At 34.1% G+C, this 21,797-nt stretch overlaps 4 protein-coding genes and 1 pseudogene across 7 annotated transcripts; all 5 read left to right on the forward strand.

Annotated features, from left to right (window-relative positions):
- Positions 1 to 871: 871 nt before the first annotated feature.
- LOC110809386 (uncharacterized) lies at positions 872 to 6,083 on the forward strand. 3 transcript variants are annotated; one of them, XR_015818818.1, is made up of 4 exons: positions 872 to 1,341; positions 2,549 to 3,194; positions 3,676 to 4,824; positions 5,489 to 6,083. XR_015818818.1 is itself a non-coding variant. In XM_088219146.1 (4 exons), exons 2-4 carry the CDS (start codon positions 1,297 to 1,299, stop codon positions 4,692 to 4,694), a joined length of 1,710 nt encoding a protein of 569 aa, XP_088075272.1. In that variant the 5' UTR covers positions 872 to 1,141; positions 1,235 to 1,296; the 3' UTR covers positions 4,695 to 4,894. The 3 variants fall into 3 exon arrangements, 2 of the variants coding, with proteins under 2 accessions (XP_088075272.1, XP_088075273.1); XM_088219146.1 differs by lacking the exon at positions 5,489 to 6,083 and having other exon boundaries at positions 872 to 1,141; positions 1,235 to 1,341; positions 3,676 to 4,894; XM_088219147.1 differs by lacking the exon at positions 5,489 to 6,083 and having other exon boundaries at positions 872 to 1,141; positions 1,248 to 1,341; positions 3,676 to 4,894.
- Positions 6,084 to 6,742: 659 nt separating this feature from the next.
- LOC110809385 (uncharacterized) lies at positions 6,743 to 10,334 on the forward strand. The gene is made up of 3 exons (XM_088219145.1): positions 6,743 to 7,251; positions 7,992 to 8,637; positions 9,127 to 10,334. The coding sequence occupies exons 1-3, from the start codon at positions 7,195 to 7,197 to the stop codon at positions 10,143 to 10,145; spliced, it is 1,722 nt and encodes a 573-aa protein (XP_088075271.1). The 5' UTR covers positions 6,743 to 7,194; the 3' UTR covers positions 10,146 to 10,334.
- Positions 10,335 to 12,692: 2,358 nt separating this feature from the next.
- On the forward strand, positions 12,693 to 13,597 carry LOC148269206 (uncharacterized). The gene is made up of 2 exons (XM_088219149.1): positions 12,693 to 12,875; positions 13,374 to 13,597. Exons 1-2 carry the CDS (start codon positions 12,716 to 12,718, stop codon positions 13,595 to 13,597), a joined length of 384 nt encoding a protein of 127 aa, XP_088075275.1. The 5' UTR covers positions 12,693 to 12,715.
- Positions 13,598 to 13,636: 39 nt separating this feature from the next.
- Positions 13,637 to 18,937, forward strand: LOC110809393 (uncharacterized). The gene is made up of 2 exons (XM_088219148.1): positions 13,637 to 14,518; positions 18,799 to 18,937. Exon 1 carries the CDS (start codon positions 13,637 to 13,639, stop codon positions 14,390 to 14,392), a length of 756 nt encoding a protein of 251 aa, XP_088075274.1. The 3' UTR covers positions 14,393 to 14,518; positions 18,799 to 18,937.
- Positions 17,771 to 21,057, forward strand: LOC110809392 (uncharacterized; annotated as a pseudogene). Its single transcript, XR_015814430.1, has 4 exons — positions 17,771 to 17,902; positions 17,958 to 18,085; positions 18,822 to 19,444; positions 19,908 to 21,057. The product of XR_015814430.1 is annotated as an uncharacterized LOC110809392 (transcript).
- The last annotated feature ends 740 nt before the right edge of the window (positions 21,058 to 21,797 follow it).

Below are 21,797 nucleotides of genomic sequence, written 5' to 3' on the forward strand. Positions count from 1 at the left end.
GATAACGAGGTATTCCTTTCGACTTATTAAGCAAAGCCAATGCTAGAAGAATATGAACACCACTAGATTTACATTTGACAAATCCAAATGGCAAATGAGTTGATTACATAAAAAAAAAAAAAAAAACTTTTGTCATTAGAATTAATAGATTTAGATGGTAAAAAACCATATTTATAATTTTTTTAAAAAATTATATTTTTTTATTCAAGTCCCTTTCAAAAAAATTCAATCTTTTATAATGAATAAATTTATTATTTTTGTATGAATCTCATTTTTCTGATACTAATCGATATCATCTAATCTTAAATAAATTACATTGATAATGACTTCTTAATAAATTTTTTTTCATAATTAAAATGGAGTTTATATCTAAATTTGTAATAAAATATTTTTTATTCTTCAAAAGAAATCTTTATTTCATTTTTAAGGAAAAAAAAAGTTTCATTATATTGATCAATATTGAATTGAATTAACAGTTTCAGAAATATTAAAAAATCTTTATTTTTATAAATTATAGAGATTACTCAGTAAAAAAATCTTGATATTCGATTACTTTTGTCAAGATCAGAACTAGCTCTTAAATCGAATTGCAAAGAAAAAAAATTTAGAGTACACCCTCGTGTGAAATTAGTAACACACTAATTTGACACGTGAAATATAATGATGAACTAATGTAAATCGAAAGTACAATAATTAAAAAATAAAAAATTGTATAAGAATTAAATTAAGTAAAATAATAATATAATTACCAATATAGGATTTTGCTCTTCCTTAGCCCACTGAATGCTTAAAAAAACCGGGTTCTTTTTAATCATGTTATCCCAAAAAAATAACCGGGTTTTTTTAATCATAAGTTATCCCACCCTTATCTTTTGAGTTCAAACTGGTCAAAACTCCCTAGCCTGGTAATTCCTACCCCTCCGTCCAAAACCCTTCAACTTAAACCCCTCAAAGAATTGCGCCAATCCATTTTCCCCATCTATTCCTTCGCCTTCACGCTCCATTACCGGACCTTCAATGTCCCTACACTCCACACTCAATGTCACATTTCTTCGAAATCTTAATGGTCGTGAAACTGTTGATGCTCTCCTTACCTAATCTTCTTGAGTTTGTTAGCTTCTCTTCCGGCTCTAAACTTAGGGTATGGGCTGTGGTCTCCTCTGTTAATTTTACCTGGAAGTCCTTCTTTGGACTTTTAACGAGAATAACTTCATTAAGAATATTGCATTGGAAGTTGTTTTTGCAAGGTTTCTCTCCCTCCGAAATGAAGGCTTTTGCTTGGAAGCCTCAATCCTAATGGCTTGCTTCAATTTCGTAGGCCGAATCGTGCTTTGTCCCAAGGTATATGTGCGTGTGCTTTTGGAACGCCAAGTCGCATAGCTGTTTCTCTCGTACTGTGACGTTGCATGGATGTTTTGGGCTAGCTTTTTTATGTCTTTGGTGCTTGTTGGATTTCTGTTCCATGTATTGCGTCTTTTATTGCCTCCTCTTTGTGGGATGGGAAAAGAAGTAGAATAGATTGCTATTGCTCTGTTGGGAGTTTGGACGAGCGGGTGTTAGAATTTTGAAGGACCATTTTCTCCTTCATTGCTTATTTGGGTTTTGTTGACTTTTGTTTTGGATTTCTGTTTAAGGTGGATGAATGGGCTTTATAAGGATATTTTGATACTCTACTTTCATAGAGACTTGACTAGTTGTTCCTGGTTGATCTTTTCCATTCTTTCAGCTACTTCTCTCTTTGTTTACTTTCATTCTTTTCTTTTTGGTGGATCCCATGATGTATCCAATTCTGTTGCTTTCTAATAGTTCTCCTTTTCTCATGAAAAAGTTAACCTAGTTATAATTAATATACCAAGACATAAAGGAAGATTGTAATTCACCTGGTGTAATTTTTCTCATTAATTTATGAATTGTTTTGGGATAGAGTACATGTCTAGCAAGTTATAGAATCTTTTCTTTTTCTTAATTTCCTTTAAACTTTTTTCTTCTCTTTTATCCAAAAGATCAATTACGATTTATATTATGGAGTTTATGCAAACGAAAATTTTCTTTTCTAGTGGCTATTACAATGATCTAGATTAAGAATTGTTTATGTGAATTGGTTTTGTCTACATCCACTGCGTTACAATTGGCTGTTAATGGTGAATTTCGCGTTTCGGTTTGTGTCCTGTTTTCTGGGCCAGTGTACTGGTTGCTGCTAACTTCGTCTGCTTACTGAAGTCTATAAATCTATGTTAACCATTTTAGAAATTTCGATTCTGCACATTAGTTCTATTGCACAATAAGTTAAAACAGAGGTCGGCAGGGGGTGGAATGAGCTTAGATGAAGCTCTTGCCTAGAGTACTTCAATATTAGCATGTCGATGAGACACTTCAATAGAAACTTTCACACTTATACGGCAAAAAAATAAAAAGGACCAGCAATAATGAGAATAAATAAATGTAAGATTTGGTTGCTTTCTCTTTTTGGAGGTTGATTTATTGCATTTTTGGCCAGGACAGAATTTCAATGTATATAAATCTTCTAATTCTTCATCATGTATTACAGGAAAGAGTCATCTTAGGGCAAAGAAAGAAGAATAATAAATATAGCAAGGAAGAAACTGGGTTAATTCTTCAAAATATATCACAAGAAAGAGACATCTTAGAGCGAGGAAAGAAGCAGGGGAAATGTATCAGGTTGGAAACCACAGGGCCAGTCAAAAAGGGTGAAATTCGTAAAAAGAGCCATCACATTGCTCAGACAGTTGGCCTTCCTCCATTGGTTAGTGCTCTACAATCTTCAGCCAAACAAAATGCTGCCAGTTTTCACTTCCCCGGTCACAACAGAGGTCATGCTGCTCCACCTTCTTTAACTCAGCTCATTGGTTTACAACCTTTTGTTCATGATTTACCAGAACTTCCTGAGCTTGACAATCTCTTTTCTCCGGAGGGACCAATTTTAGAGGCACAGAAGCAAGCGGCCAAACTTTTTGGATCATCAGAGACATGGTTTCTTGTTGGAGGTACCACTTGTGGAATACAAGCAGCCATAATGGCTACTTGTTCTCCTGGAGAATATCTGATTCTCCCTCGGAATTCTCATATGTCAGCTATTTCTGCTATGGTTTTATCTGGGGCAATACCTATGTACATTATTCCTGAATATGATTATGAGTGGGACATTGCTGGTGGGGTCACTCCATCACAGGCAAGTCAGTCTGAGAAGTCTGATACATAATTATAAAATGGTGATTTATCTGGGAATTTGTTAAAATAAATAACTGAGTACTTGACTAAGGTCATCCAATGAGCTTAGTTTGATTATTAGAGTGTCATTTCTGAAATTGATTTGAACATGCGACCTTAAAGAAAAAAATATTATAGTTTTGATGATATTAAAAAAAACAGGACTCTGATAATGCATTACCCTGTTAAATCATCAAGTAAATCTAACTTTTCATCTTAGAAGTTAGCTTGGCTGTCCACTTTCTCCTTTTCTAATATTTGATTTGGAAAAATAGTAAAAATTAGATGGAAGAATATTACAGTATCAGTAACATTTAAAACAAGAATGTTCTGAAAATGGTTGCTGCATTTGTGTGAAAAAAGTTCCCCTGTTTCGGCAATCTCTATATTTCTTTGTTTCCCCGTTATTTTCTTATGTATCTGAAGATTGAATATTGCCACAGGTAGAAGAAGCAATTAAGGAATTGGAATTGAAAGTCTGCAAAGCAGCAGCCGTTTTGGTCACTTCTCCTACATATCATGGTATTTGCAGCAACTTGAGTGAAATTTCCAAGCTTTGTCACTCTCATGGAATTCCTCTGATTGTTGATGAGGCTCATGGGGCACATTTAGGATTTCATCAGCAGCTGCCTCAATCAGCCCTTCAACAAGGGGCTGATATAGCTGTACAATCCACTCACAAAGTTCTGTGTTCTCTTACACAGTCATCAATGTTGCACTTGTCAGGGAATAATGTAAATAGAGAAAGAATAAGTAGGTGCCTTCAGACCCTCCAAAGCTCTAGCCCTAGTTACCTTCTTTTAGCATCTCTAGATGCAGCTAGAGCTCAGCTTTGTGAGAACCCAGAAACCATTTTTAACAAAGCATTGGACTTGGCTACTGAAGCTAAACTTTTGGTAAAAAAGATTACAGGCATCTCAGTGCTTGATTTTCCAAGTTTCACTAGCTTTCCCGCAATTGATCCTCTGCGGCTTACTACTGGGTTTTGGCAGCTTGGTCTATCTGGTTATGAAGCAGATGAAATTCTATATTCATATGGAAGCATAATCTGTGAACTTGTTGGGATCCGGTCTACTACTTTTGCAATCAATCTTGGAACTTGTCGAGATCACATTGAAAGGTTAGTAAGAGGAATGGAGCACTTATCAGCAACTTTCATATCTATTCAGAAAATTGAGGAGAAAGTAGCTTCTGAAAATTTGGCACCTTTTGCTGATATTACTATCAGCTTAAACCCAAGGGATGCATTCTTTTCAAGTAAAAGGAAAATAAATATTGAGGAGAGTGTTGGAAAGGTTTGTGGGGAGCTGATATGTCCTTATCCACCTGGGATTCCTTTAATGATTCCTGGTGAATCAATTACTAAGGCAGCTTTAGATTATCTTCTGTATGTTAAAAGCAAGGGTGCGATCATTACTGGTGCTTCTGATCCTTTTCTGTCTTCGATTGTTGTCTGTGATGGTTAGTTCATGGCATACCTATGATAATTCCGTAATAGCAAGAGCATGAGGAACAATTTGCAAGTGGTGATTTTAGTGCCATGAATATCAACACACCAAAAGGAGACAGCATTGTGGAGTCTTTTCCTTAATAAAGGTAAATTTAACTCTTTATTCTCAAATGAGTGTAGTTTTATACTTACTTTTCTAAAAGGGTTTTTGGTTTTCATTATTATTTTTTTCTTTAAAAGCATTAGTTTTTAAAACTAAATGTCGTAGCATTCGATTTACTTAAAATTGATTTTGCTTGATCTAACTGTTAAATTTTTATTTCTACTGTTAATTGAGTCAACCAGTTTAATTAGAGTCTGAATTAAGGAATAAATTATGAAAAAAAAAATTTTTTTTTTGAATTAAAAAATTCCAAATTACAAAAATCAAACTTAAATTTAGTATTAAAATTAAATATAATATACAAAGTACGTGATATGTAAATATATATAATTATGAGTTATTTTAGTTATTATAATATTTTTAACATATAATTATTAATTATTATAATATTAAAAAATATTTGATTGGTTCAGTCAGGAAGTTTTGGAATCTAATTTGAATGGATGAAACTGAAAATGTTTTGAGAAAACTGAACAGCCAATTAAATGGAACCAACTTGTTCGGTTGGTTCAGGTCTTCTCGGTTAGTTCCATTTAAACCGAACATCTGTGCATAAAATATTAAGAACGAAGAAATAAATCTGTAGGTGAGTGTACATAGTATATCTATATTATATGTTTATAGCATGCATAGAAACATGTCTGTAGGTGGATGTATAGTTTCGAAAGGTGATAAAAGCATTGCAGGGAGATAATAGGCCTTACTTGAAATTCTTTAGCGCCTTCATTATTGTATTCATATGGGATTGGAGGTTTAGTTTGATGTAAACCGAGCATCTGTGCGTAAAATATTCAACAAGAGAAGGTATTGCTCGGCCGGGAGGTGATCATGATCGCGTAAATGACTTTACTATCTACTATATGTGTCATTATATTGGTAGACCCAAAACATACATTATTAGAGTTTGTTGAGCCCAAAAATGTACGTGATTGGATCTGTTAGAAATTAAAAATTTAGTTGTGGAGCCATCGTGGAAAATATTTTTACGTCAATATGTATTCATCATTGTATGTAGTTCTTTCCAGTAAAGGAAATTATTAGTAGATGTGGGGAAGGTAATAAAAAGTCTGTCTTGATCAATGATGTGTACCGTTCATTATCTTATTTTGTACATTGTAGACCCAAGACAGACATTATTGGACTTGTGTGTCCGAACCGAAGACATATTATCAGATTTGTCATTTGTACTTCAATATATGTTTTATTATATTCATGTTCTATAATAAATTCTTTATTACTGTCTTTTATATCTATAATGAATGAGTTGAGTTCAATGCTTATTATGGATATTAACAGTTAATAACTCCCTATTAGTTTGGTCATTAATCCCACCTTCTGGTCTTAACAATTTGTTGATATCTTGACAATTCATTAGTTGGAAATGGACAATTTTTTTATTTTTTTTTCCCTCTAGTTTTGAAACCAAAAATATACTACATTTATTTGATCTAATTCCAACCAAATTAAACTTATTTTTCACTACAATTTTAATTAAAAGATAATTAACAAAATTAATAAAATTAACGAAGTTAATAAAACGAATAATAATTTATTCTATTCAATATCAATTCGGTATTAAATATATGCTTTTTTTTTTTTTTTAAATGAAAAACATCTTGAAAATTTTAATTCTCCCACCTATGCACAGGAGATTGGACGAAACAAGTTTGATATAGTTAATATCCGATCTAATTTTTTGGTTTGGACTAGATTAAGAACACCTCTACTACTCCTATCAAGAAAAACTAAATTTGTAAAATGACATAAACTAATTAACTTTGGCTTGCAATTTTTTTAAAAATTAATTATGGAACTAAGAATTAACCACAACAAAGAGTTAAAAGAAACCAAATAACTTGAAGAACCAAGAAGAAAAGAGAGCCAACTATAATGAAAAGTACTCACCACAACTAAAATGTCAAAAAATTAAAAATAACAAAAAAAGTTACCCAATTTTTAAACTTATCTAACCTCTCCAAAACTTCAAAGACTTTCTCATAATCCATAAATTATCTCAAACTGGTCCAAAACCCATTCAAGTTCCTCATTTGTATAGCCTTCTCTTCCTTCCCCTTAACATTCCTATCCCATGTCGAGCTTCAATGTCCACGCTCAAAAGTAACAGTTCCTAAAGCCTCTTCTTGCTGCTTTTGTCACTTAATCTTCTTGAGCTACTCATCTTTTCTTCCAGCTCCAAGCGTAGTGACATGGTTTTTGAATCCTCTGTTGATTTTACCTGCAACTCTTACTTTGCAATTTTAACCCAAATCATTTCACTCAGAATATTCCTTGGACCTTCTCTTTGGAAGGTCTCTCTCCTTGTCAAGCAAAAGCTTTTGCTTGGAAGGCTCCGATGTCAATGCCAATGACATGCTTCAAGTTTGGAGGCCGAGTCTTGCTTTGTCCAAAGGTGTGTGTGCATGTGTTTTTTGAACGCTTAAGTCTCATAGCCATCTTTTCTTCCACCGTGAAGTTGGATGGAGGTTTTGGGCTAGCTTTTCTAATGTCTTTGGTGCTTGTTGGGTTTATCTTCCAAATCGTGAGTGTTTCATGGTCTCTTCCCTTTGTGGCATGGAAAGAAAGAGAGTAGAATTATGAAGGACCATTTTCTACGTCATTGCTTATTTGGGATAAGCTGATTTTTTACTTTTAGCTTTCTGTTTGAGCTAAGGTGAATATAAGGGCTTTGATACTTGACTGGCTGTTTATATGAATTGGTTTTGTCAACGTCTACTGCTTTACCATTAGCTGTTAATGGTGAATATTGCGTTTCAGTGTGCATCGTGTTTGTGGCCAGTGTACAGGTTCTTGCTAACTTCATCTGTTTACTGAAGTCTATAATCTATTTCAACCATTTCTAGAGATTTGAATTCTGTACACTAGCTCTATTCCTAGAAAAGTTAATGCAGAGGTTGGGAGAAGGTGGAGTTAGCTTGCTCGTTAAGAGTATTTCAATAATGGCATATTAATGAGACACTTTAGTAGAAATTCTCTACCTCATAAAGCAGGAAGAGAAAAAGGATAAATGTTATGAGAACAAATAATGTAAGAGTTGGTTGCCTTACTTTTTGGAGGTTGATCTAATGCATTTCTGCCCAGGACCACACTGCAGTTTATATAAATCTTCTAATTCTTCATCATGTATTACAGGAAAGAGGCATCTCAGAGCGAAGAAAGAAGAATGACAGATATAGCAGGGAAGGAATTCGGTTAATTCCTCAAAATATATCACAGGAAAGAGACATCTTCGAACCTGGAAAGAAGCAGGACAGATGTATCAAGTCAGAAACCATCTGGCCAGTAAAAAAAGATGAAATTCTTAAAAAGAGCGAACATATTCCTCAGACAGTTAGCCTTCCTCCATTGGTTAGTGCTCTACAATCTTCAGCCAATAAAAATGTCGCCAGTTTTCACTTCCCTGGACATAACAGAGGTCATGCTGCTCCACCTTCTTTAACTCAGCTTATTGGTTTACAACCATTTATACATGATTTACCAGCAGTCCCTGGGCTTGACAATCTCTTTTCTCCGGAGGGGCCAATTTTAGAGGCACAGAAGCAAGCGGCCAAACTTTTTGGATCATCAGAGACATGGTTTCTTGTTGGGGGTACCACTTGTGGAATACAAGCGGCCATAATGGCAACTTGTTCTCCTGGAAAATATCTAGTCCTCCCCCGGAATTGTCACATGTCGGCTATTTCTGCTATGGTTCTATCTGGGGCAATACCTATGTACATAATTCCTGAATATGATCACAACTGGGACATAGCTGGTGGGGTCACTCCATCACAGGCAAGTCAGCTGGAGAAATCTGACACATGATTATATAAGTGGTCATTTATCTGAGTACTTGACTAAGATCATCCAATGTGCTTACTTTTTGTTTTAGGAGTTAGTTTGATTGTTAACAGTTTAGTACCTTAGATTTGATATGAGCATGGTGGCACACTTGAAGAGAAGAATATTATAGTTTCAATGATGTTCAAGATAACAGGATTCTGATAATGGCATACCCTGTTAAATCATTAAATACATCTAACTTTTCATCTCAGAAGTTAGCCTGGCTATCCAGTTTTTTCTTTTTTAATATTTGATTTGGAAGAGCAAGGAAAAACACGTGGAAGAGAAGATTAGAGTGCCGGTGATGTTTAAAGACGAGGAAGTTCTGAAAGTGGTTTCTTCATTTTGTGTTAAAAAAAATGCCTCTGTTTTGGTATTATGTCTATATTTCTTTGTTTCTCCGTTACTTTCCTCTGTATCTGAAGATGAATATTGCTACAGGTAGAAGAAGCAATTAAGGAATTGGAACTGAAAGGTCACAGAGCAGCAGCAGTTCTTGTCACTTCTCCTACGTATCATGGTATATGCAGCAACTTGAGGAAGATTTCCAAGCTTTGTCGTTCTCATGGAATTCCTCTGATAGTGGATGAGGCTCACGGGGTACACTTAGGATTTCATCCGCAGCTGCCTCAGTCAGCTCTTCAACAAGGGGCTGATATAGCTGTACAATCCACTCACAAGGTTCTATGTTCTCTTACACAGTCATCGATGTTGCACTCGTCAGGGAATAATGTAAATAGAGAAAAAATAAGTAGGTGCCTTCAGACCCTTCAAAGCACTAGCCCTAGTTACCTTCTTTTAGCATCGCTCGATGCAGCCAGAGCTCAGCTTAGCGAGAACCCAAAAATCATTTTTAACAAAGCATTGGATTTGGCTACAGAAGCACAACTTTTGGTAAAAAAGATTACAGGCATCTCAGTGCTTGATTTTCCAAGTTTCACTAGCTTCCCTGCAATTGATCCTCTGCGGCTTACTACTGGGTTTTGGCAGCTTGGTTTATCTGGTCATGAAGCAGATAAAATTCTGTACTCATATGGAAGCATAATCTGTGAACTTGTTGGGACTCGATCTACTACTTTTACCATCAACCTTGGAACTTGTCGGGATCACATTGAAAGGTTAGTGAGAGGAATGGAGCACTTATCAGCAACTTGCAGATCCGTTCAGAAAATTGAAGAGAAAGTGGCTTCTGAAAGTTTGGCACCTTTTGCTGATATTACTATCACCCTGAATCCAAGGGACGCATTCTTTTCAAGTAAAAGGAAAATGAAAATTGAGGAGAGTGTTGGAAAGGTTTGTGGGGAGATGATATGTCCTTATCCACCTGGGATTCCTTTAATGATTCCGGGTGAATTGATTACCAAAGAAGCTTTAGATTATCTTCTGTATGTTAGAAGCAAAGGTGCGATCATTACCGGTGCTTCTGATCCTTTCCTCTCTTCCATTGTTGTCTGTGATGGGTAGTTCAGAGCATGGTAAATGATAATTCCTCATAACAAGAGCTTGAGGAACGTTTCGCAAGTGGTGATATCTAGCGTCATGAATATCAACAGACAACGTTATGGATTTTTTTTTTTCTTAAACAAAGTAATTTTAAGACTTTATTCTAAAAATAGTGAAGTTTTAATTTATTAATTATTATTTTTTTTAGTATATTGTAGTTTCAAACTTATTTCTCAAAGTAAGGCATTTTATGTTTTCATTTTTTCTTTTAAAAGCATTAATTTCTATAGTTAATTTATTAATTAGTGTTGGAGCATTCAATATGCGGATTTACAAAGAGAGATTTTGTTCGACCTAACAAATAAAAGAGATAGTATATATTTTTATGTTCAAAAGTTGTTAAAATAATTTTTTATAATATAAATATAATTTTATATTATTAATATAAGATACTAAAGAAGTGTCAGCCCGTATACAAAATATTTATAAATTTATCAAAATATTAATGAGATTCCCTAAATTCTCTATAAAATTTAAATGATAACCTAATAACAAAAATATAAGGATCTAAACCATCTCTTACTAATAAAGTAAAAATTATTAACAAACGTATATGTTTTCAAAAAGTTCTCATGTTTCTCTCATCCAGATTGCTTACGAAATAGTGAACGGAATAAGGTCTAATTGCTTTTTTCTCTCACCAATGTTCTTCCAAACCCATAATTCGTTTTTAACTAAGTCAGTTGTTGCCTAATTGACTCCTAATAGCTCCCACACCATGGTCTAAAGTCTATACACATTCGGACACCATAGAAGCACATAATTACAAGTTTTCTCATTCTCTTCGTAGAAATAGCATACATTCATCATTATCTTAACCTATCTCATTAATTTGTTTATGGTGTACCAGCCTCGCGCAAAAATGATATATACAACGTGAAACTTTAACATTCTAAATGTGTTTAAATGAAAAGTTGGTGCTCCTGTTTTCTAATTTAGTCAATGCTTATTATAAGATTTGATTGAAAAAGACCTGCTCGTATTGTGAAGTCATACATGATCGTTGTTGCTATAATCCATGATCACAATAGGTAATGTGCCTAATAAAATTTCATACTAATAAATCTTCCAATCATTGAAATTTTTCTGAACTAAGATCTGTCAAATCTTCTATCTCCTTACCAACTCTAACTTCTTTGAAGGAGTCACTGATCAAGATGTATTTCTGTTGAACAATGAGAAAACTGATCTTTGAATCCATTTTAAAAAAGTTTAATCTTTCATAATGAATTGATTCATCTTTTTTATATGAATCTCATTTATTTAAGTTTTTATTTTAAATTCTACAAGATTCTTAACTCTATTTCTCTATTTTTTTTGACATTAATCAAAGGTAAATTATAGTAATAATGATTTCTTAGTCAATTTTTTCATAGATTTTTTTTCGTAATTAGAAGGGTGTTTATATATTAATTTGTAATCAAATATTTCTTTTTCTTTTTAAAAAATCTTTATTTCATTTTTTAAGAAAAAAAGATATTCTATTGTATTGATATTGAATTAAGCTTAACAGTGTCAAAAATATTAAGAAAACCTGCTGCTTTTACATATTACAGAGATTTTGCAAAAGAGTCTTAATATTCTGACTACTTTTGTGGCTAGCCCCTGAATTGAATTTCAGAGGAGGAGAAATTAGAGTACGCCTAAATGTCAATTTGGTAACACACACTCTAAACTTAGGGTATGGGCTGTGGACTCCTCTGTTAGTTTTACCTGGAAGTTCTTCTTTGGACTTTTAACGCGAATAACTTCATTAAGAATATTGCATTGGAAGTTGTTTTTGCAAGGTTTCTCTCCCTCCGAAATGAAGGCTTTTGCTTGGAAGCCTCAATACTAATGGCTTGCTTCAATTTCGTAGGCCAAATCGTGCTTTGTCCCAAGGTATATGTGCGTGTGCTTTTGGAACGCCAAGTCGCATAGCTGTTTCTCTCGTACTGTGACGTTGCATGGATGTTTTGGGCTAGCTTTTTTATGTCTTTGGTGCTTGTTGGATTTCTGTTCCATGTATTGCGTGTTTTATTGCCTCCTCTTTGTGGGATGGGAAAAGAAGTAGAATAGATTGCTATTGCTCTGTTGGGAGTTTGGACGAGCGGGTGTTAGAATTTTGAAGGACCATTTTCTCCTTCATTGCTTATTTGGGATTAGTTGACTTTTGTTTTGGATTTCTGTTTAAGGTGGATGAATGGGCTTTATAAGGATATTTTGATACTCTACTTTCATAGAGACTTGACTAGCTGTTCCTGGTTGATCCTTTCTATTCTTTCAGCTACTTCTCTCTTTGTTTACTTTAATTCTTTTCTTTTTGGTGGATCCCATGATGTATCCAATTCTGTTGCTTTCTAGTAATTCTCCTTTTCTCATAAAAAAGTTAACCATTTGTTCATGATTTACCAGAACTTCCTGAGCTTGACAATCTCTGTTCTCCGGAGGGACCAATTTTAGAGGCACAGAAGCAAGCGGCCAAACTTTTTGGATCATCAGAGACATGGTTTCTTGTTGGAGGTACTACTTGTGGAATACAAGCAGCCATAATGGCTACTTGTTTTCCTGGAGAATATCTGATTCTCCCTCGGAATTCTCATATGTCAGCTATTTCTGCTATGGTTTTATCTGGGGCAATACCTATGTACATTATTCCTGAATATGATTATGAGTGGGACATTGCTGGTGGGGTCACTCCATCACAGGCAAGTCAGCCTGAGAAGTCTGATACGTAATTATAAAATGGTGATTTATCTGGGAATTTGTTAAAATAAACAACTGAGTACTTGACTAAGATCATCCAACGAGCTTAGTTTCGTGTTAGGATTTAGTTTGGTTATTAGAGTGTCATTTCTGAAATTATTTTGAACATGGTGACCTTAAAGAAAAAAATATTATAGTTTTGATGATGTTAAAAAAAAAAAGCAGGACTCTGATAATGCATTACCCTGTTAAATCATCAAATAAATCTAGCTTTTAATCTTAGAAGTTAGCTTGGCTATCCACTTTCTCCTTTTCTAATATTTGATTTGGAAAAATAGTGAAATTAGGTGGAAGAATATTACAGTAACATTTAAAACAAGAAAGTTCTGAAAATGGTTGCTGCATTTTGTGTGAAAAAAGTGCCTCTGTTTCGGCAATGTCTAAATTTCTTTTTTTCCCCATTATTTTCTTATGTATCTGAAGATTGAATATTGCTACAGGTAGAAGAAGCAATTAAGGAATTGGAATTGAAAGGCTCCAAAGCAGCAGCAGTTTTGGTCATTTCTCCTACATATCATGGTATATGCAGCAACTTGAGTGAGATTTCCAAGTTTTGTCACTCTCATGGAATTCCTCTGATAGTTGATCAGGCTCACGGGGCACATTTAGGATTTCATCTGCGGCTGCCTCAATCAGCCCTTCAACAAGGGACTGATTTAGCTGTATAATCCACTCACAAAGTTCTGTGTTCTCTTACATAGTCATCGATGTTGCACTTGTCAGGGAATAATGTAAATAGAGAAAGAATAAGTAGGTGCCTTCAGACCCTCCACAGCTCTAGCCCTAGTTACCTTCTTTTAGCATCTCTAGATGCAGCTAGAGCTCAGCTTAGTGAGAACCCAGAAACCGTTTTTAACAAAGCATTGGATTTGGCTATTGAAGCTAAACTTTTGGTCGAAAAGATTACAGGCATCTCAGTGCTTGATTTTCCAAGTTTCACTAGCTTTCCCCCAATTGATCCTCTGCTGCTTACTACTGGGTTTTGGCAGCTTGGTCTATCTGGTTATGAAGCAGATGAAATTCTATACTCATGTGAAAGCATAAGCTGTGAACTTGTTGGGACCCGGTCTACTACTTTTGCAATCAATCTTGGAACTTATCGAGATCACATTGAAAGGTTAGTGAGAGGAATGGAGCACTTATCAGCAACTTGCATATCTATTCAGAAAATTGAGGAGAAAGTAGCTTCTGAAAATTTGGCACCTTTTGCTGATATTACTATCAGCTTAAACCCAAGGGATGCATTCTTTTCAAGTAAAAAGAAAATAAAAAATGAGGAGAGTGATGGAAAGGTTTGTGCGGAGCTGATATGTCCTTATCCACCTGGGATTCCTTTAATGATTCCCGGTGAATCAATTACTAAGGCAGCTTTAGATTATCTTCTGTATGTTAAAAGCAAGGGTGCGATCATTACTGGTGCTTCTGATCCTTTTCTCTCTTCGATTGTTGTCTGTGATGGTTAGTTCATGGCATACGTATGATAATTCCGTAATAGCAAGAGCATGAGGAACAATTTGCAATGGTGATTTTAGTGCCATGAATTGACACACCTAGGGAGACAGCATTGTGGAGTCTTTTCCTTAATAAAGGTAAGTTTAACTCTTTATTCTCAAACGAGTGTAGTTTTAAACTTACTTTTCTAAAGGTTTTTTGGTTTTCATTTTTTTTCTTTAAAAGAATTAGTTTCTAAAATTAAATGTTGTAGCATTCAATACGCTGATTTACATAAAATGGATTTTGTTTGATCGAACTATCGGGTAAATATCAAAAGATGTTATATATTTTAGTGCTCTGTGTTTGTAGATCCGTTATATTTTCAATTGTGGTTATTTATATATCTTTAGAAATTATCAAATTGCAAATATGGAAGTTGCTTGAGTTTGGTCAGCAATACATAATTATATGCAATAGTTTGATTGTTAGTAAGTGGATAGGCAACTTAGCCGGTAAGTGTATCTGTTGACTTGAACATACTGATCACTGGTACAATTATCTAAGAATGCCTTGTTAAGGATAGAAACCTTCATAATGGCTACCTAAACAATATTGGTTTTTGTTAATAGAAGTTTTTTAACTATTTTTCGTACTTAGATATATTGGTTATTTGTTTTTAGTTATGTTTAACTTTGATTTTAGTTAGATAGTTAAATCTTTTTAGGTGTTATATGTTTGTGATTGAGGAGCGACTTTTATTTTTTATTTCTACTGTTAGTTAAGTCAACTAGTTTATAACTAACGTCTAAATTAAGAATTGAATTATCAAAATTTTTTTTTTGAATTTCTACTGTTAGTTGAGTCAACCAGTTTATAACTAACATCTAAATTAAGGAGTGAATTATCAAAAAGATTTTTTTTGAATTAGAAAATCCTGAATTACAAAAAGTCCAACTGAAATTTAGCATTAAAATTAAATATGATATATAATATACATAATATGTACATGTATATAATTATTAGTTTTGTTAATTATTGTAATATATTTAATATATAATTATTTATTATTAAAATAATAAAAACTATTTGATTTGTTTAGTCAGCAAGTTTCAGAATCGAATTTGAATGGATAAATTTGAAAATGATTTCTCCAAGAAGTAAGAAACCTGAACAGCCAATTAAATCAAACCAACTTCTTCAGTTGGTTCAATCTTCTCGGTTAGTTTGATTTAAAGCTAACATTTGTGCATAAAATATTAAGATAAAAAAAATGTCTATAGTTGAGTGTATATTTATATTATATCTTATAATATATATAGTAACATGTCTATCGGTAAGTCTTTTCTTTGAATAGGTGGATGCATGGTTTTAAAAGGTGATAAAAGCATTGCAGGGAGATATTACACCTTACTTGAAATTGTTTAGCGCATACACTATTGTATTTGTCCCTTGCATTCTGTAAAATATATGAGATTGGAGGTTGTGCAGGATATATATATATATATATATATATATATATATATTGTGTTTAATTACTAAGCAAGGGTCGTAAATGAACTATTTGAGGGAAGATACTATTATATTTTCAATGGATAACTACAAGGGTTAAAACATCACTAGTTGGGCGTTTCCTTTGTCTTGGTTTCTTAAATATGATGTTGAGATTGTCTGAGCCCATGAGGGCAATATATATTTGGATGTATAGTATATATATATATATATTTTATATGAAAATGGTAAGAAAACTATTTAGGAGATGTCGATCTGATTTTCAGTGATGGGTCGTAAGGGTTGAACCATCAGTAATCAAACTTTTCCTTCTTTACTAATCAAAGTTTCCTTCCTCCTGCTTTCTTAGATCCTATCTCTGGTAAAACATAAGTCATTTTCAAATTTTCGTCAATACATAGATCTATAGGGTTCTTTTTTGATAGCTGATGGAATTCATTGATGTGCAAAGCATAATACAATATTCAACAAGATAAGGTATTGCTTTGGCTTGGAGGTAATCATGATCATGTAAATGATATGCTACCTAATATATCTGATTACATTGGTCGGCCCAAAACATGCATTATTAGATTTTGTTGGAATTATTCAATTGTGGAGCCTAAACTATACGTTATTAGATCTGTTAGAAATTCTTTAGCTGTGGAGCCATCATGGAAAGTATTTTTTACTCAGTGTGTACGTCATTGTACACATGGGTGTATATTCTTCTTTCCAATAAGGGAACTCATAGATGTGCCAAGGTAATAAAAAGTCTTACCTGATTTGGAAATAATCAAGGATCATGTACATGATGTACTTCCTGTCGTATATCATTATCATATCTCTTATTTTGTCTTTATATTAAGGGAGGGAGAATATTTTGAAACATCCGTGGACCCAAAATATTCATTATTGGACTTGTGGGAAATTATTCAATTGTGGAACCCAAGACATATTATTATCCAGATTTGCCATTTGTGAAAATTATTTTGTACTTCAATATATGTTTATTATATTCATGTTCTATAATAGCTTCTCTAATGTCTCGATAAGGATCTTATCACGTGTGTTATTTATAATGATATCTATAATGAATGAGTTGAGTTCAATGCTTATTATGGATATTAACAGTTAATAAGTCCCTATTAGTTTGGTCATTAATCCCACCTTCTGGTCTTAACAATTTGTTGATATCTTGACAATTAAAATTTTCTTTCTCGTTTACTTTTCTAGTTTTTCAGAATGATGATATAATTGTGACACTTTTAAAAAACTTTTGAAGTTAGGAGTAGTCGCCAATTCTTTAGAATAGAATTATGCACCAATCAATATTCATTACTTTTTAGGGATGTTCATTTGCTGGAGGTGGACAAAAAGTTTTTGCTTCTCTAGTTTTGAAACCAAGAATAAACTAAATTTATTTGATCTAGTTCCAACTGAATTAAATGACATTTTTTAATTAAAAGATAGATAATTACAAAGTCAATAAAGAATAAAAACAAATTAATGAATTGATAAATTATAATCATTCATCAAATTAGTAATTAATGAAGTTAATAAAACGAATGATAAACTAAGAATTAACTAGAACAAAAAGTTAAAGAAAAGAAAATAACTTGAGAACCAAGAAGAAAAGAGAGCCAAGTAACTAGAATTAAACTACTCACAACCCATTCTTATATGGTTTAAAATGTCAAAAAAATTAAAAATGATAAAATAAGATTTACCCAATTTTTAAATAAAACCAAAACTTTAGAAAAAAAACCAGCTTTCCTTATAATCCATATATTATCTCTAACTGGTCCAAGCCCAAAAACCTATATGTGAACCCATTCAAGTTCTTCATTATATAGTCTCTTCCTTCCCCCCATTTTTTTGGGGAATCATTTACTCCTTCCCGTTAACACTCCTATCCCATGTCGAGCTTCAATGTCCATACTCAAAGTAACATTTTCCAAAACCTCTTCTTGATGCTTTGGTCACCTAAACTTCTTGAGCTACTCACCTTTTCTTCCAGCTCTAAGCATAGGAATTGGTCTTTGAACTCTGTTGATTTTACCTGAAAGTCTTTCCTTGCAATTTTAATCCAAACATTTCATTCAGAAAGTTCCTAGGACATTGTCTTTGGAAGGTTCCTCTCCCTCTCAAGCAAAAGCTTTTGGTAGGAAGGCTCCAATGTCAATGCTAACGACTTGCTTCATGTTCGGAGGCCAAATCTTGCTTTGTCCCAGGTGTGTGCATGTGTTTTCAGAATGCTTAAGTCTCATAACCATTATTTCTTCTACTGTGATGTTGGATGGAGGTTTTGGGCTAGCTTTTCTAATGTCTTTGGTACTTGTTGGTTTGTCTTCCAAATCATGAGTGTTTCATGGTCTCTTCTCTTTGAGGTATGGAAAGAAAGAAAGTAGAATTTTGAAGGACCATTTCCTACTTCATTGCTTATTTGGGAGAAGCTGAATTTTTAGTTTTAGCCTTCTGTTTGAGCTAAAGGTGAATGCATTGACTTTGATACTTGACTGACTGTTCTTCCTTGATCTTTTTTTGTTTCAGCTGTTTCTCTAATTTTTTTTTATAAAAAATATTCTTTTAAGATTTATTTTGATCCTTTTCTTTTTGGTGGATGCCTAATCTTCCCATGATGTATGTAATTCTAATGCTATCAATAATACTTCTTTTCTCATAAAAAAGTCAAAACCAGTTGTAATCATACACCTAAACATAATAGCTTGCTCGTTTAGAGTATTTCAATATTAGCATGTTGATGAGACACTTTAGTAGAAACTGTCCACCTCATAAAGCAAGAAGAGAAAGAGGATAAATGGCATGAGAACAAATAAATGTAAGAGTTGGTTGCCTTATTTTTTGGAGGTTGATCTAGTGCATTTCTGCCCAGGACCACACTGCATTGCACATAAATCTTCTAATTCTTTATCATGTATTACAGGAAAGAGGCATCTCAGAGTGAAGAAAGAAGAATGACAGATATAGCAGGGAAGCAATTCGGTTAATTCCTCAAAATATATCACAGGAAAGAGACAACTTCGAACCTGGAAAGAAGCAGGACAGATGTATCAAGTCAGAAGCCATCTGGACAGTAAAAAAAGATGAAATTCTTAAAAAGAGCGAACAGATTGCTCAGACAGTTAGCCTTCCTCCATTGGTTAGTGCTCTACAATCTTCAGCCAATAAAAATGTCGCCAGTTTTAACTTCCCTGGACATAATAGAGGTCATGCTGCTCCTCCTTCTTTGACTCAGCTTATTGGTTTACAACTATTTATACATGATTTACTAGCAGTTCCTGAGCTTGACAATCTCTTTTCTCCGGAGGGCCCAATTTTAGAGGCACAGAAGCAAGCGGCTGAACTTTTTGGATCATCAGAGACATGGTTTCTTGTTGGGGGTACCACTTGTGGAATACAAGCGGCCATAATGGCAACTTATTGTCCTGGAAAATATCTAATTCTCCCCCGAAATGCTCACATGTCAGCTATTTCTGCTATGGTTCTATCTGGGGCAATACCTATGTACATAATTCCTGAATATGATCACAACTGGGACATTGCTGGTGGGGTCACTCCATCACAGGCAAGTCAGCTGGAGAAATCTGATACATGATTAGATAAGTGGTTATTTATCTGACTACTTGACTAAGATTATCCAATTTGCTTACTTTTTGTTTTAGGAGTTAGTTTGATTATTGGAGTTCAGTACCTTAAATTTGATTTAAGCATAGTGGCACACTTAAAGAAATGTTCAAGATAACAGGATTCTGATAATGGCATTACCCTGTTAAATCATTAAATGAATCTAACTTTCTCAGAAGTTAGCTTGGCTATCCAGTTTTTCCTTTTTTAATATTTGATTTGGAAGAGCAAGGAAAAACACGTGGAAGAGAAGATTAGAGTGCCGGTGATGTTTAAAGACGAGGAAGTTCTGAAAATGGTTGCTTCATTTTGTGTTAAAAAAATTGTCTCTGTTGGTATTATGTCTATATTTCTTTGTTTCTCCGTTATTTTCCTCTGTATCTGAAGATTGAATATTGCTACAGGTAGAAGAAGCAATTAAGGAATTGGAAGTGAAAGGTCACAGAGCAGCAGCAGTGCTTGTCACTTCTCCTACATATCATGGTATATGCAGCAACTTGAGTGAGATTTCCAAGCTTTGTCATTCTCATGGAATTCCTCTGATAGTTGATGAGGCTCATGGAGCACACTTAGGATTTCATCAGCAGCTGCCTCAGTCAGCTCTTCAACAGTTGGCTGATATAGCTGTACAATCCACTCACAAGGTTCTATGTTCTCTTACACAGTCATCAATGTTACTTGTCAGGGAATAATGTAAATAGAGAAAGAATAAGTAGGTGCCTTCAGACCCTTCAAAGCACTAGCCCTAGTCACCTTCTTTTAGTATCTAGATGCAGCCAGAGCTCAGCTTAGAGAGAACCCAAAAACCATTTTTAACAAAGCAGTCGATTTGGCTACAGAAGCACAACTTTTGGTAAAAAAGATTACAGGCATCTCAGTGCTTGATTTTCCAAGTTTCACTAGCGTCCCTGCAATTGATCCTCTGCGGCTTACTACTGGGTTTTGGCAGCTTGGTCTATCTGGTCATGAAGCAGATGAAATTCTGTACTCGTATGGAAGCATAATCTGTGAACTTTTTGGAACCCGGTCTACTACTTTTGCCATCAACCTTGGGACTTGTCAGGATCACATTGAAAGGTTAGTGAGAGGAATGGAGCACTTATCAGCAACTTGCATATCTATTCAGAAAATTGAAGAGAAAGTGGCTTCTGAAAATTTGGCACCTTTTGCTGATATTACTATCAGCTTAAACCCAAGGGACGCATTCTTTTCAAGTAAAAGGAAAATGAAAATTGAGGAGTGTTGGAATGGTTTGTGGGGAGCTTATATGTCCTTATCCACCTGGGATTCCTTTAGTGATTCCTGGTGAATTGATTACTAAGGAAGCTTTGGATTATCTTCTGTATGTTAGAAGCAATGGTGCGATCATTAACGGTGCTTCTGATCCTTTGCTCTCTTCCATTGTTGTCTGTGATGGTTAGTTCATAGCATGAAAAATGGTAATCCCTTATAACAAGAGCTTGAGGAACAATTTGCAAGTGGTGATTTCTAGGGTAATGACTATCAACAGACAGATCATGGATTATTTTTCTTTAATAAAGGTAATTTTAACACTTTATTCTCAAAGAAGTGAAGCTTTAAACCTTTTTTTTAAAGTATAGTGTAGCTTTTAAACTTATTTCTCAGAGTAAGGCATTTTATGTTTTTCATTATTATTTTTTTTTCATAACATTAATTTCTAAAGGTAATATATTGATTGATGTTGGAGCATTCAATATACTGATTTACATAGAGATGGATTTTTTTCTAACACATAAAAATACAGTGTACCTGTTATGCTCAGAATTTGTTAATACATCTTGTTTTCAATTGTGATTATTTATATTTTACATTTCTTAGGTGTCATACCTGATTTTGCCCATCCTATAATGTGCAAATATTTTTATTAAAAATTAAAAAACAATAAAATTGAGAAAATTAACTATAAATACTTAATTAGCTTATTTAAAGAATTTTCAAGTGATTAGAAAGTGGCAAAAAAAAAAAAAAAAATACAGGACTATATGTGCCTTTGGTATTGGAATTTTTTCTTCTGGACTCAGTTTTATCTGAAGTCTGCCCCATGGAGGAGCCCAACCCGAGCCCATGTGGAACGACAACATTTTCAACTGACGAGGTAGGCTTCCATCTTGGATGTAGTGAAAACAGAAGCGAAGGGGTCTATTTCTGTTGCTTAATAGTTGCCTGATGGAGGCGGAAACATGATGGTAATTGCTTGTCCATGATCACACGACAATGATCACCTGATGGAGGTGACGACAAGACAAGGATGCTCGCACAGCATACAGATCAGACTGT

Source organism: Carica papaya, chromosome 1, assembly GCF_054855325.1.
Source record: "Carica papaya isolate Zhongbai chromosome 1, ASM5485532v1, whole genome shotgun sequence".
Taxonomy (NCBI): Eukaryota; Viridiplantae; Streptophyta; class Magnoliopsida; order Brassicales; family Caricaceae; genus Carica; species Carica papaya.